Source organism: Eublepharis macularius, chromosome 2 (assembly GCF_028583425.1).
Source record: "Eublepharis macularius isolate TG4126 chromosome 2, MPM_Emac_v1.0, whole genome shotgun sequence".
Classification (NCBI taxonomy): domain Eukaryota; kingdom Metazoa; phylum Chordata; class Lepidosauria; order Squamata; family Eublepharidae; genus Eublepharis; species Eublepharis macularius.
Window position 1 is genome coordinate 151,467,579 of NC_072791.1, and position 14,124 is coordinate 151,481,702.

The 14,124-nt window shown below is 41.7% G+C and overlaps 1 protein-coding gene across 2 annotated transcripts in view; it reads right to left on the bottom strand.

The window, feature by feature from the left end:
• CLCF1 (cardiotrophin like cytokine factor 1) overlaps nucleotides 1–10,917 on the bottom strand; it is a 47,045-nt gene extending 36,128 nt beyond the window's left edge. Inside the window, exon 1 of one of the 2 annotated variants that reach the window (XM_054972503.1) lies at nucleotides 10,777–10,917. In XM_054972503.1, coding sequence (XP_054828478.1) covers nucleotides 10,777–10,917 — 141 coding nt within the window. Of the gene's footprint in view, nucleotides 1–9,890; nucleotides 9,964–10,776 lie in introns of those variants that run through there. The other variant, XM_054972504.1, reaches the window with a different exon arrangement.
• Between the last annotated feature and the right edge of the window lie 3,207 nt (nucleotides 10,918–14,124).

Consider the following 14,124-nt stretch of genomic DNA (forward strand, 5'->3'; position numbering starts at 1 on the left):
ATTACAGAGAATATGGACTAAACTCTATGAACAATAAAGAGTGATTTGGGGATGGGAAGGGTAAGGGTGCTTTTTCAGTGAGGTGGTTGCAGAGTGAAGATGCCAGAGTGGTAGATGAGTCTCTTTTTGGTGTTGAGATGGCAGAAAGTTTGTGGGGCAAAGGCTGAAATGGGGTCCTCATCCTCCAGTGCTAGGGTTACCAACCTCTAGGTGAGGCCTGGAGTTCTCCTGGAATTATAGCTGAACTCCAGAAGACAGAAATTAGTTCCTCTGGAGGAAACTGCAGTTTCTGAGGGTGTACTCTGTGATATACAATACAGTCTAGGAGAAATAGAAGTCCTGGAGTGATAGCATATCCGTGCTGAGCTCCCTACTTTTGTCTAGCACTTTATCTATCAGCACACCATATTATACATGGCAAGGGTGGTGGTGTTCCAGGAAAAATCTCTCAATTACCATTTTCTGAATGGTTTGTTCTTCAAATGCTTTCCTGAAAAGTGGCTGAAAGCTTTGTTGGCCTTGTTGTTAGTTCCTCGTAGGCCAAGAAGATTCTTTCCTGTCTTCAAGAACCGGGACAGGAAAGACAGCAAAGGACCTTCCTCTTGTGGGCTTGCAATAGATTTTTTAATGGAACATTTGGTACAGTGGACTTGCAACCTCCATTCCCACATTGTAGGAGAATAGGGTACACAAGGATGTTGTAAAGTAATTACAGAAAAGGGGGGACAGTAAAGAGTTAAGAAAGAAGTCAAAGTTGAGATGGGGAGGCATTCAGTTCATGTGCAGAGCAGAAGAACCCCGAAGTTGGAGGAACAAAATCACAAGAGGAGCAAAAAGGATTTGTAACTCTTCAGGCACATACTCAAGATCATCTGTGACCCTTAGCACATTTAAAATATACTTCTGTACAAAATCGTGGGATTAAAGAGTGTCCTTCTTCCCGCACATTTTGGGTGCTTATTAGTGGAATGAGGATGCTAATCTATAACATGAGTTCAAAATCTCAGTGTAGTAATTTCTCTGGGTTAATTAATATATTTTATTATATTTTGCTTTTCTGCGCTGTAGACACTCAGCATGACCCTAGGCAAGTATCATGACACAAACATACAGTGATCCAGCATTAATAAATGGTTGATCTGTGGCTTCAGTGATGCTAACGCCTTGCTCTACTTGGTTCAAAGCATGTTTTTAATATACTGTGGTTGCACTGTAACCTCAGAAGTGCATATGTTTGTGAATTGTTTGGTGAAAGGGTGTCTACAGCAACCTTCATAAAGCCTGCAAGTGTAAACTACCCAGTCTACTTCAGTCAGATGGTGAAGGGGTCCATCTTACATGCCTTACAATATAGATGCCAGCATTGTAGTCTTCCTGCCTTATGAAAAGGGCAAAGAGAGAACTACAGATCAATATACCTTTGAGCATCACTGCATCATGGTAAAGTAACATGATGTTTAGGAAATACTTGCATAATGTTTCAGATGGCAAGCCTGGATCTGTGCTAATTGTAGCGAATGCAAGACCAACCTTGGTGAATCATAAAGGTTCTCTGTACAGCCTGGATACAAGTACTCTAAATGATCCTCCATACAGCCTGTCATGAATGAACAAAAATCTCTTTTTGATGTGTAGTGCTTGATAGGGCCACCTTTCAAGAGCCAAATGCTTTATTCTTTTTCTCTTTCCAGACAGCCATTGGGATGGGCCACTATTATCCCCAGTGTATAGAACTGATGCTGACAGTATCTTGTCTTGAATTATCTGGTGACTCTTTGGCTGACCTAGAATCTGTATAAGTAGGTGGGTGGGCTGGAGGAGATTATTGTTTGGGGTGTTGGTTGCATACCCTGCTTGTCCTTACATCTGTTTGTTCCCTTAGGCACACTCCAGGCTGAGCAAGTGGAGGAGTCTGGTGATGACATTGGGAGTCCAGAGCTGCCGGCAGACTTGTTTGCATCAGTAATGACAGAGTCAAGGCCGTGTGAAAAAACGGACAGTGAAATTAACCAGACAGTGGCTGTGCTTTGTAACGATTTTTCCATTCTGAGGTAAGCGGTATCATACTGGGAGAGAGGGGTGTAGGGTGAGGTAGGGAATTACAGGGAACAGAAACACTGTGAAACTGAATGAAATGCAGAAGGATATTCCGTGGCGGATATAAGATTCTCCATAGATTATCTGGCCCATGGAGGAGCTTCCAACAGATTAAAAGTGGAGACATAGCTGAGCATGTGGTAGAAAGTGGAGAAATTCTTTCTTGGGTCTCATAAGACATTTTCAACAAGTCCTCGTCATAGTCAAGAGCCTGGTTCTAATAATGTTTTTGTGAAACTAAGCCCTATTCCTTTCAGTGAGAATGACGTCCAGGTAAGTGTGCTTATGATTACAAATTGATGTCAAAGCAAAAAAATAAAAGATGGCTTTTGGTTTGGGATCCTTTTCTGACCAAAGTGGCCCCCTGTAGTTTCAAACTGTCCCTGAAGCTGAATGTATTGTACCCACAGCAAATTAAAAAATGGAGGGCAGTCAATAACTGCCCGAGCTTGCAGATAAAAGCAAAAAAAAAAAAGTGCAAATGGGGAATTGTGGCAAAGGATGTGGAGATTGATGAGGTCAGAGTCAATGGAAAACAGCTGAAACGATAGGGTGAGAAGCTTTGGTGCTAGGTGGCTGAGGAAGCAAATGCAAGGAGCGTAATACAGAGGTTAGGTGCACAAGTTCTACTGAAACTGCTTAGCTGTGCTTAGCTTCGTTGATTTGCCTACAGAGCAGCATGTAAAAGACATTGGCAGAAAATTTGATGGGCTGTTTAGTGAACTGGGATGCACTAAGGCTATAAAAGCACACTCTTAATATTGGTCCCAGTGTGCCATGGAAAATGTGGACACTGCATAAAGACTCCTTGACAGAGAGAGAAACAGAAGTGGCACCAGACCAGATGGGAAAATGAGATGCTTTTGGGCTAGGAGTCTGGCCTCTCTAATAAAAGCCAAACAAGTTGAGCACTTGCTTAGGCCCGAAAGTTGTGAGCAGGGCCACCGAGTGTGCATAGTGCCTCTGGAGGACAGTTGAAGAGATCATGTCTAGACTGCAAAATGCAAAAATAATTTCAGATTTGGGTGTAAGCCAACAGTTTTGGCAGTTCCAACTCAATGCAGAAAGTGCCAAACTCTGCACCTTTCACTCTTCAGCGTCTAGATCTATGCTACAACCTACAAGGATTTCTCTTTGGAATAGTAAACACCTGAAATTATCCGAACATCATTGCCTGAACTTTTTCAGAATGCAAGTGAGATGGTTGCCTGTGCTTATACCTGGGACCTGAAATGGAAGTATTCTTTACATCTCTGTCCTTTTGATGTTTTTTCAGAAGTAAGTTCCCCTAACTTCAGCAAAGCTTGCTTTCATTAAGTGTGCTTTGTATAACAAAAGTTGTGTAAATCAGTATGAATTTCCATTGAGGTGAAACAGCTACACAAGTGGAAAGATCTCAAACATGCAAAGAGCAAGGGAAGTGTTGAAATGCTGCAGAGAAATTTTTTCAATTGCTGCATGTGAAATTTTTTCAATTGCTGCATGTGATGTGGAGTTAGTTGGCAGCATGTTTTATAGGTGGACATTCTTAGGAGTGAAGTATTGATAGGAGTATTGGCTAATGGCAAAGGAAGGACCAAAGGTGGAATTAATAAGACAATACACAGAAGTGAGTGAATTACTTGAGTTTCTTGTAAGCTTTCTAAGATTGAAGATTTAAGATTTTTTAGAAATCAGGTGTCTTTACACCCAGTTTAGGATAAGCTCCACTACAATAAGATACTGTTAATTGTATTTAGTAAACAGCAGAAAGTTTCTTACAAAGAGGAGCATTAGTTGAGTTCCCTAACATTAGGCACATGAACAAGTAAATCTGAAGTAAACAGTGAGCTGAATTCTGCTGAAATACAATCCGACCAGTTTAGTTTAAAATGGAACCATAGGGTGACGTGAGTTTACAAGAGTGTCAAAGCTAGAAGGAGGTAGTAGATAAAGCCCAAATCTTAAGTCAAAAGGAGGAGGAAAGTCATATTGAGAGGAAATCGCTGCATACAATGGGATTCTGTACAGAAGTCATCATGTATTAATACTGTGTGGAATGGAGATAAGTACTACTAAACATAATACCTGGTGCCCATCTGGTAATTGAGACATGTAAGAACAGAGCCCATGATAGCTAGGCATGAATAGTGCTTAACCAAGTATCCAGCTGTGAAATCTACAGCCAGCACAAAAAAACAAAGGCAAAACTATTGGAACAATTCACCTAGTGATGCAGCACATTCTCGATTACAAACATCAAAAGTACTGTCTGGCTTTTCACAGCTGTAAAAATGTTCCAAGATTGCTGGTCTCCTCTTTTGCAAGGGTAAGACAAGTCGATTTAGGGAGCTTTTCTGTTCATCTGGAAAAATCAGACCATTGGTGGGAATAAAAGTCAGGTATCTCAGAATTTCTAAGTATTCATGACAGAAAATCACTTAGTAGTTGATTTCCGAGTGCTTCATTTGAGCAATGATCTTGGGAAGGCTTGCTCTCTGTATCAGATTCTGGACCTTCCCATGTACAAAGATTGTCAGTGAATCAGGTATTCTTGGGGACTTTGCTGGGGAGACACAGATTTCTAAGACAACATCTAGGACTCAAGCATCTTATGGACCCAAAGAATGAAGAACCAGCAGATAAACACCATACTGAGCCAAATAGTTATTCCAAGGAGCTCTGTGCCCGTGCAGAAGAATGCATGTGAACACCTGTGATAAATGACACTACCACTGAGAATGTTAGGAGGTAAACTACAGTCACAGGAACTGCATACACCAAAAAAAGAGATCCCTGTGATTAACCATAAAGAAACTGAAACTCACTCTCCATGGACAACAAACAATTCTTGCAAGGAGGATTGGATACTGTAGAGAAAACTGCCTCCAAAAAAATGAGCTGCCTATGCTCGCTGCTATTGTTTCTATCACCTTACCCTCACCTTTTGCTCCCCTTATGAAAGAACTCCAGATTTAATATTGATTCACCTTCCATTTTCTTTACTTACTGTACATACAAGCTATAGGTCCTATCTAGAATATTCCTTCACCTCATTCTAAAACTGCCATAGCTAACACCTCTGATTACCTTTTTCTGGCATAAACTAGGAAACAGCACCCTACTTTCATCTATCTTGGTCTTGCACACTCCCAGTTCTCTTTCTTTAGCTTCTATAGCTCCATCCTCTCCCATCTGTCAGATCACTCCTTCAGGAGCGTATATTGTATCCTCCCCTTCTGTGTGAGATATATTGGAGCTCCATCTTTGGCCATTCTATGCCCTAGCATTAAGGATCTCGTCACAGACACTGGGTTTTACTGTTGGCTTCACATTCATGCCTCATGAGCTTGTCTTCATGAGTGGCCTGAAATTCAGTATGGTCAGAATGGAGTTTGATTTTCCCATATATAGTCAGGGTACCACGATTCCTCAAGACCTCAAGCATCCCACTGTGACTGCATTCTGGTGTTTCCTCCTCTGCAGCATTTGGGCTGTCATTCAAAGCTCTTATCCATGGCCCAGATTACTGCAGTGGTAACTTTTCTACCTGTGTCCATCTTCACTCCCCAATCCTTGCCTTTATGTTACTTCTAGTAGTCTAATTCAGAGACCTGTATTCTGACTCCCTTTCTTTTCTCTGGTGAACCTATTTCTCCCTTTCTATGGAATGTTTATCGACCTAGTCTTTCTCATTCTGGAGCTGATCCTGTTCATGTTGTTTCCTTAGTTTTATTCCCCCTTCTCAATCATCAGCTACCTATAACTGTGGTTGTATATGGTTTACCTATAGCTGGGCTTCTCCTATCTCAACAACCAACACCTGATCTTTCAAAAGTAAATAGAAATAGAATATCTGCCTTTCACCATCTGGGAAAAATTATCACCATAATTCACAGTTAATTGCTTATTTTTGTATCCTTGCAGACAGTAGTAGCTATATATCAATGTTAGAACACTAATAAGAGAGCATCTTCATACAAAGCCTTTTCATTCATATTTGTGTTAGTTTTGAGATGGGCAGGAGCAGGGCTCGGTAGATGTTTCAGACAGCAGAGAAACATGAAACTGGTCTTGATTTTAGTAATCAGATTTAAAGCTAAGAACAGAGTTGTTGGAAACAGGGTGTCCATCTTTGCACTGGGATTCCAGTCACTGCCTTAGAGGAGGAAGGATTGTAGTTCTTAGTTTTTAATTTTACTATCTTCCAATTTTCTACAGAAGCTTCAGTTCACATTGTATAAAGGAACCTTTGGATAGTTCTAATTTAGAGGTTTGGATTTGTTTTTTTCCCCCCTGTGTCTAATATCCACCACAGCACTTCCACCCAAGTTGATCACCTGCCTGTCTTCATGCTGATAGGGTTCAGTATGAGCAATTCAGATGACTGACTTCAGATTGAGGAAGTAAAGGGGAAATGTATTTGCCTCTTCCACTGCAAGCTATATCCCATGTGTTCTCACATGTGTACCATACCTGGCCTATGAAACAGTTTTCCTGGTATCTGGCAGACCTACCAAATTTAATCTCTGTGGTAAACATTTGCCTGCAACTTCATATGCTGGGCAAAAAATTTTTTTAGAAGTATGAACAAGACTTTCCATACCTCAGTGCTGTTTCTCTCTTTATCTATAACACCCTAACTATGGGTTGAATACCAAAATATACTTCAGGTCTCTAGACCACTGCCTGGAGAATAGAATGCTCCTTGAGCATACAGAACTTGGCTGTCCCTGTACAGAACTAAATCATGAGTGCAGGAAATGTCTTGTGGTATGTGCCCCTAAAACTGAAGCCTCTGTCAAAATGTCCTACCTGGACCTCATTTGTGTCACTCTCCTTATAAAAGTGTATTACTGTCTTGTCACAGTGGAGCAGAACCTTCAAACTATTCTTGTAACTTTCCCCTCCCCCCCCACCCTTTTAATTTCCTGGCTGCAGGCTTAGGATCAGCAAACCTAAACCAGCAGCAAACTTAATGAGGAGCATCTGTAGGGAAAGGGCATGCACGTGGAAGTGTGTGTGTGTTGTGTGTGTGCGCAGATGTGTATAAGCACAAGAGCTTGGACAGCAGGAGGTCTACCTCTTGAGGCTTAGGGGTTTGAACACAGTTTACGGTGAGAAGGAAGACTGAGGGATGATGGAAGTTGTTGTGCTGTACAAGAGACTGTCCCAAATCAGAGCTTAGTTTCTCCAAACTATTTCCTTAAGACTGTTATGGGGTTTGGAGGCCTTATAACATGCAAATAAAGGGAGTGCTGAATATGTAAAAAGGTATCTATGCAGAAGGCTGGGGAACCAGGGGACAAATTTACTTCCCAAAGTTAAGTAATAATCAAGAAACGCACGCTTCAGATCTTATGCAGGAATGCTTTTTTCATGAGCCGAGGCAGCAAATTCCAGGAATCTCATTGTGTGTGTATTTCCTGATAGAACTGTAGATTCATGTATGTGTAATATCAGGACAGACAATGTGGATTAGTGACATATGTACCATTCACATGTATGTTTTCAAACATGCACTTGACAAGCATTTCACCAGTCCAGTGAATGGGTACAGCTTGGGACTTGGAAACTAGAGAAGGACAAGAGTACCACTCCTACTTAACAGTAACATCCTCTGCATTAAACTCAAGAATGAAATGCATGCGAATTGACACAGAACTAGATCTTTGCCAAATTCAGTGGTAGGATGGACAGATGGACATGGAAAATAAGCCAACAGTAAAGGCTTCCCACTCCATCACCTCTGAGCAGCAAACTTAATGAGGAGCATCTGTAGAGAAAAACAGAGGCACATGTGTGTGTGTGTGTGCACGTGCACAGCTGTTTTGAGCATAAGGCGCCATGAATTCCAAGTTGCATGTGGCTTAGTAATATATCTGAGATAGGGTTAATCCCAGCTTCTCTTGATCTTCCTAGATCTGTGGCACCAGGGAACTCCTATCATTTTATCATGCTACATACAAATAAGCTTTTGTGTGAAGATAGTAGATCCCCAGCCGCATATTATTGCACAGTTGTCAGCAACAATGTTGGCTAGAGGAAGAACTTCCTTTGTACACAGAGGTCAGTGTGGCCTGATGCTTGTATTGGTCAAATGATGAAGCCAACAAAGACGAAAGGTATCAACTTCTACAAAGGCCACCCTATATGGATCTTGGAGGTCACTTTGTTTGCATGGATATGTGTGTGCATGCATATGCCAGTAACTTCTTTGTATGTATGCACAAATTTTAAAAAGGGTGCAGCTTATGAAAAAACATACGTTGTTTCCCAGTACGTAGTCTCCTCCTCACATTCTCCCATGATACTTTCAACACAGCTCTTCTTGCACAGCATCCTTATCTATTCAAACTGTACCCAAAGTCTTACATTGGTCTGAGAAGCTTTCTGGTTTAAAGCTAAATTAGCCCACATGAGGCACACCAGTGGCCAGCCACCCTTGCATGTTGTTGTCAGCAAAGTGTTTCTCTCTCTGATTTGGACTGCTCAAGAGAACGACCCCTAAAACTGCAAAGTCCTACAAACTGCTGCCTCCAGTTGCTGGATAGAGTGGTGGATGTGTATTTGTTTTTCAGCAAGGCTGCTTTCTTTCAACCCCCCCCCCCCCTGCGCCCTCCGCTTTCTTCAGTCATATCAGCTAAAGAGCAAAACTTGCTGGCTCTAAGCACAGACTCAAATGCATGGACAGCATCTTTCTCCATCAGACTTAGCGATGATAATTTGGGCTCTGTTCTTTTGGGACGTGAAAGAGCAAGTTCTGAGTACGCCTCTCTACTCTGAGAGGGATGAATAGGGTTGGTCTCCCTGGCCCCATGTTTTCCGGGATATTCCTCTCCACTTTCCTTGCTCTGCCTTCTCCAGCACTTCTAGCATCCAGAGTGAAAAATCCCAAGGATTTGTTCTGTTTTGTGTGCTCTTTCTTTTCTAAAAGCTGACTCTATGGGAGCAAGAGACTCCCCTCTTCCCAAACGGCGTGATTGTCAAAAGAGCCAGTCCAGGAAACAAACTGCTTTTGACCTTTTAAGGCTTGTTTTTACATTTTTATTTTATTTTAAACACAAGCCCTTGCCCAGAAAGCCTGGGGTGTTGTCTGCAAAACACAAAACCCCTATTGCTTATAAAAATTACACCCTGCAGGAAAAAGAACTCTCACTCCAAGTAATTCCCCACCACCACCACCTCCAACCTCCTGAAAGTAGCAGCAAGAAAAGTTTTTCTAACCAGGCTGCAAATGTTAAAACTCTAAGGATTAACAAAAACCCCTCATATTATTTAGGAAGGCTCGGACACTTCCTAGGGTCTTGTTCTCTCCCCACTTCCATCCGCCCCAGAGAAGGACATTTCCTCATTTTGGCAAAAAAGCTTGTTTCGGGGTGGGTTTTTTCCCTTCTCCTGTTCTTTGTTTTGAAAAAAAGCTCAAACAGAACTCTGTATCCCTTTATTTTAGCAACCAAACACATTCTCTTTCTGTGTTGGGACAGCATTTAACTCAAGCCATTGGAAAAAATACTTTTTAGCCCTTGACTGAAATGCTGATGACTTTGATTTTCCTCTGTCAGTTTGGGATGTTATTCCTTTGCTAAGCAGCATTCCCCCCCCCCCACACACACACCAGTAATCACAAACATGCATGAAAAAGAGGGAGGGGGGCAGAGGGAAAGTCTTAAATCAGTCCCAAAACCAGACAGACGTTTTAATCAAATCAAATTAGAATCAGCAGCGGTTAGGGAGAAAAAAAACGACAAGGCGCACAGCAAGACCCCCACCCCATCCCCCCTCTAAAAGCTGAATGAGATGCGAGCCCTTACCTGAACCCCCCCCAGCAACACATAGCATAGTAGACTCAGAGTGTGGGCTGGGGGCGACGCTGTGGGTTAGCAGACAAACGGTTTTGTTCCGAATGATCGTTGCAGCTCCCTGGTGCGGAGTGAAAAATTGCCTTTCTCCCGGCTGGCTCTGCCCCGGGTTCCTTTCCTTCCCCCCACCCTTCCCTATTTGTTTTGGTTTGTGTTTTCTGGGTGTTAGGTGGGAAAAGCTGTCTGTACTTTTTTTTTTTGTATGTGCGCAAAAGTTTTCACCGCACTCTCTTTCTCTCTCTCTCCCCTCTTCCACCTCCCGTGATTTGCTCTTTTGATTGGTGTCCAGGAATGTAAGAATATAAAAAAAAAGAAAGAAAAGAAAAAGTGCATACACCCTCTCTCAAAGCTGCTGCCTTTTTTAAAAAATTCAAGTGTTAAGCAGAACCAGGTTGCTTTCAAGAATGTATTTGATGCAACTGTATACAAGCGCAGGCTCATTCATTTCTCTCTCTTCCCCTTTCTGTTCACCACCCACTCCAACATACCCCCCTTCAGCTCTTCAAACCTGGGGAGGGCGGTGAGAAAAAGGTAAAGTATTTAGTAGTAGGTTTTGCTTGAAGTAGAAGGAGGAAGAGGAAAGAGAAAGCCCCTTTTGCAAAAGAACTATCCAGAGGAAATGCCAGCCCACCATACCCCACCCCCTCCCCACCCCACTCCCTAGATATCTGGATGCTGCCAAGATTTGCTAGTGGCATTTTTTTATAGGGCTTCCAGCAAATGTTGGAGAAATCAAATGTGTTGTGAGGGCTCAGTTGGGGTGCTGAGTGTGGAGGAGAGGTGAGCTGGCTTCTCTCCAGAGGAGGGAAAGCTGGAGAAAGGTATCAAGGGCTCCTACCTGCTCTGAACTCCATCTGGTTAAAGCCTCAGTCCGGTGCAGCCCTTCAAGGTAGGTGTGTGGCTGAATGCTTCCTTTCGCCGAGGGGTCTGCATGGAGTCTGCTGCCTCCTCTAGTCTGGGCCAGGATTAATAATCCCATTTGCCAGTCCCACTCACTAGGGTTTGGTTTGGTTGTGGGTTTGGTTTTTTAAAAAATTTGGTGAAGATATTCGTGAAAACTTCATCTCTTCTAACCCCCCCCCCCTCCTTTCTGACGTGTAAAGTTTTAACCACAAAGCAAAGCCCAGTCCCAGAGGGTGGGAGTGTGTGTGGGGGGCATGGGGGAGGAGAGGTACCGCAGATTGGCTCCTCTCCCCTACTAAGAGACAAGGCGAGGTGAGTGTGTGAAACCACCCTGTCTCAGACTGAATGCCAGATTTGGAAAGGGAGGTGGAGGGAAGGAAAGAAAGCTTGGGGGGGGGTGGAATGGGTGGAGATAGAAGGAAGAAACTGACCCATTCTCTTTCTCCATTTCTTTCGCCTTGCCTTTGCCTTTCCTCTTGCTTTGCAGTCTGGCTATCTGTAATATGTTCCTGTGTAAGAAGTCCTCGGCCCAGCCATTTGGCCTGAATTGTGTACATTACACACCCATCCAAGTGGCAGGAGTTTGAAGCACCGCTGCCTCCCTGCTGCCCTTTTACAGCAAACAAAACACAATGGCTTGCTGGTGGGTAGTTAGATGTTTGTCCCATTCTCACAATCAGAATGGCATTTAGTCATCGGCAGGTGACTAACTCTCCAGGCAACAGATGTCATGAAAGGCTGATGTGGGAGTGAGTGCCGATAGTTCACTCAACAAGCAGTCAAGGGCATTGGGGTGTGTGTGCCAGGGGTTCTTTGTCTGTTCTTCCTCCCCCAGCAAAAAAAAAATCATACACATTTGTCTGTCATTCATCCCAGCATACTTCCTTCCTTCCTTCCTTTGTGTGTGTGCATATTTGAGTTCTGATTGTAATTCATTAATCAGCAAAAGACTTCCCAGCCCTATTTCAACACAAGGCTTGTGACTCAGCACTCTGCTTTCCAGCGTCAGGGGCAACCCCCCCCCTTTCTTAATTCTAGATGGACTCACTGGAAAGGGGCTGTGATAGGGAGACCTGAGAGACTGCAAAATAGTTCAGGTGATTGCATGAAGGGGAGGGGGAATCAAGATTGTTACAGAGAAAGGATTCTTTAAAAGACAACCATGCATGTTGGCAATAAGAGAGAGAAAAGTGTCAGTATTAAGATAATACTGACGTGAACTACTTATACATTCTATACACATCAAAATCCTGTAATTTTTGCTTTCCGCCCCACTCCTGAACATTTGTTTGGATATACTTATTCCTTTAGTGTGCATTGTTATGTGCTATAAACATCACTGAGTTCAGCAAGTTCTGCCACACACAAAACTGTCAACAGGATTGTAATAAATTTTAATACACACCCCAATTCCATATACAATATTCACATTAGCAAATCTACAGTGAAGGTGTTTCTGACCCCCAAACTTCTTTGTAACAAGTAGGGTTTTATTTTTGATATCTATATTCCTTCCCAACTTCTGCCATTGTAAACCATTTTTGAATATAGGAGTTTTGAAATCTGTGTAGAAGTTCTTTTTTGTTTCAAATAGTTTCTAAATATGTGTTGGTACTGGTGTTTCCCCCCCTTTGACTGGGTTGTTTAAAAAGTTGCTTGACAAAAATACTCTTTTTGTATTTCAATAGCTAAGAAATTGTTTGTTTTCAATTACTTTCCTTTGATTAGAACCGACTTTGCTGATGGGAGTGCTTCTAACTAGAGGAGGAGTTTGGAAATAAACTTCACATTTAAAATAAACTATCAAATGTTATTAAAGCTGGCATGTTGGGTATATGGCAAAAATGAAAAAAAAATCCAAACCCTGTTGATTCATATTACTAAATATTTACATATTTTGCAAATGAGAAAAGCAAGGAAGAGAGTGGTTTTGTACTGTACAAGGAAATCCAATCACTTTATACAAAATTAATTGTGTTTGTGAATAATTTTTTTCATTGTTAAAACCTGACTCGTTATTTACATGGAAAAACTATTATGAGGCTTTGAACTTTAGGGAGGAAGGGAAAAAAAAACCCTTATTCCTTTTTTTTCCTTGCGGGCTTTCGCGTAATGCTTTGTGTAAAAACAAAGGCTCTCACAGACACAACTAATTTTAGCTTTTTTTTCCTCTCCAAAAAAGCATTCTGTGCCTCCAAAAGGTAAAAGTTAGAATTCATCTCAAATGCAGTCAGAGCTTAAACCCTTAAATATATTAACTTTTATAAATAAACCCTTTTTGTTAGAATGTGCCATGAGTTGGACTTTCTGATCTTTATTTAAAAGAACTCCTTTACTACTTGTTTTGCATTTTCATTTATATGTAAGTGTGAATGAAAATTTATGTACCTCTGATTTGGTTGGTGAGATTAGATTTAATTTGTGTAAAAATAAATAAATTGAAGGTGAGTAGTAGAATCTCAATTATACATTTAAAAGAGACAGAGTCTTACATACAAAGTGTTGCATTTCTTTTGATCTAGACACAAATTTACGTGTTCATAAAATGCATAATGCTTTGGGGGCATGTTGCTTCCTAGACCTTGTTCCATGCTGTGTTTTTGAGTCTGCTTCAAGAGATTGCAAAATGAGTTGAAATGAGGAGTTTGGGGGTAGAGGTGGTTACAAACCCAGATAAATCCTGAGTTGTAAAATTGGGTTCTTGATCTAAAGAAGAGATGCTTTTAGTTGAAAAGCTCTCAGGCTTGCTTTTCCAGAAAGAGACTAAAACCTAAGCTACTAGATATAAATATTTTAAAAGAGACACTTGGGAAGTTCTGAATATAAAAGACACCCGTTATGTTCTATGGAAGTGTGAAAAATATGGGACATCTGTTTTGTCCTCTGGGACTTCAGGCCTTCTAGGATAGGAGACAATCCTTGACATAATGGGCATTCTTTAACATGAAAGATGGATGATAATCATAAGCAGAGCCTACCTTGATAATGGCAGGCTAGGAAATATCACGAGGATTGGAAAAATCCTCAGTGTGATAGCAGAAAAGTTCTAAAAATGCTTGTCTCCCAACATACACATTCAAAGTTCTTTATGGTACGGCTTGCTGGTAGTTCATAAAAGTGCTGGGAGTACTACAGGATGTAAACCCTCCATCATTTATCCATCTCTGAAAGCAAACCTAGAAAAGGAGCTAGGCTCAGAAGTGTGAACTGGGAACATGGTTTAGATGTGCATCAGGAATTAGAAGTTGACAAAGTAGCAGGTATGCTAGTTAGCCTGTTGGTA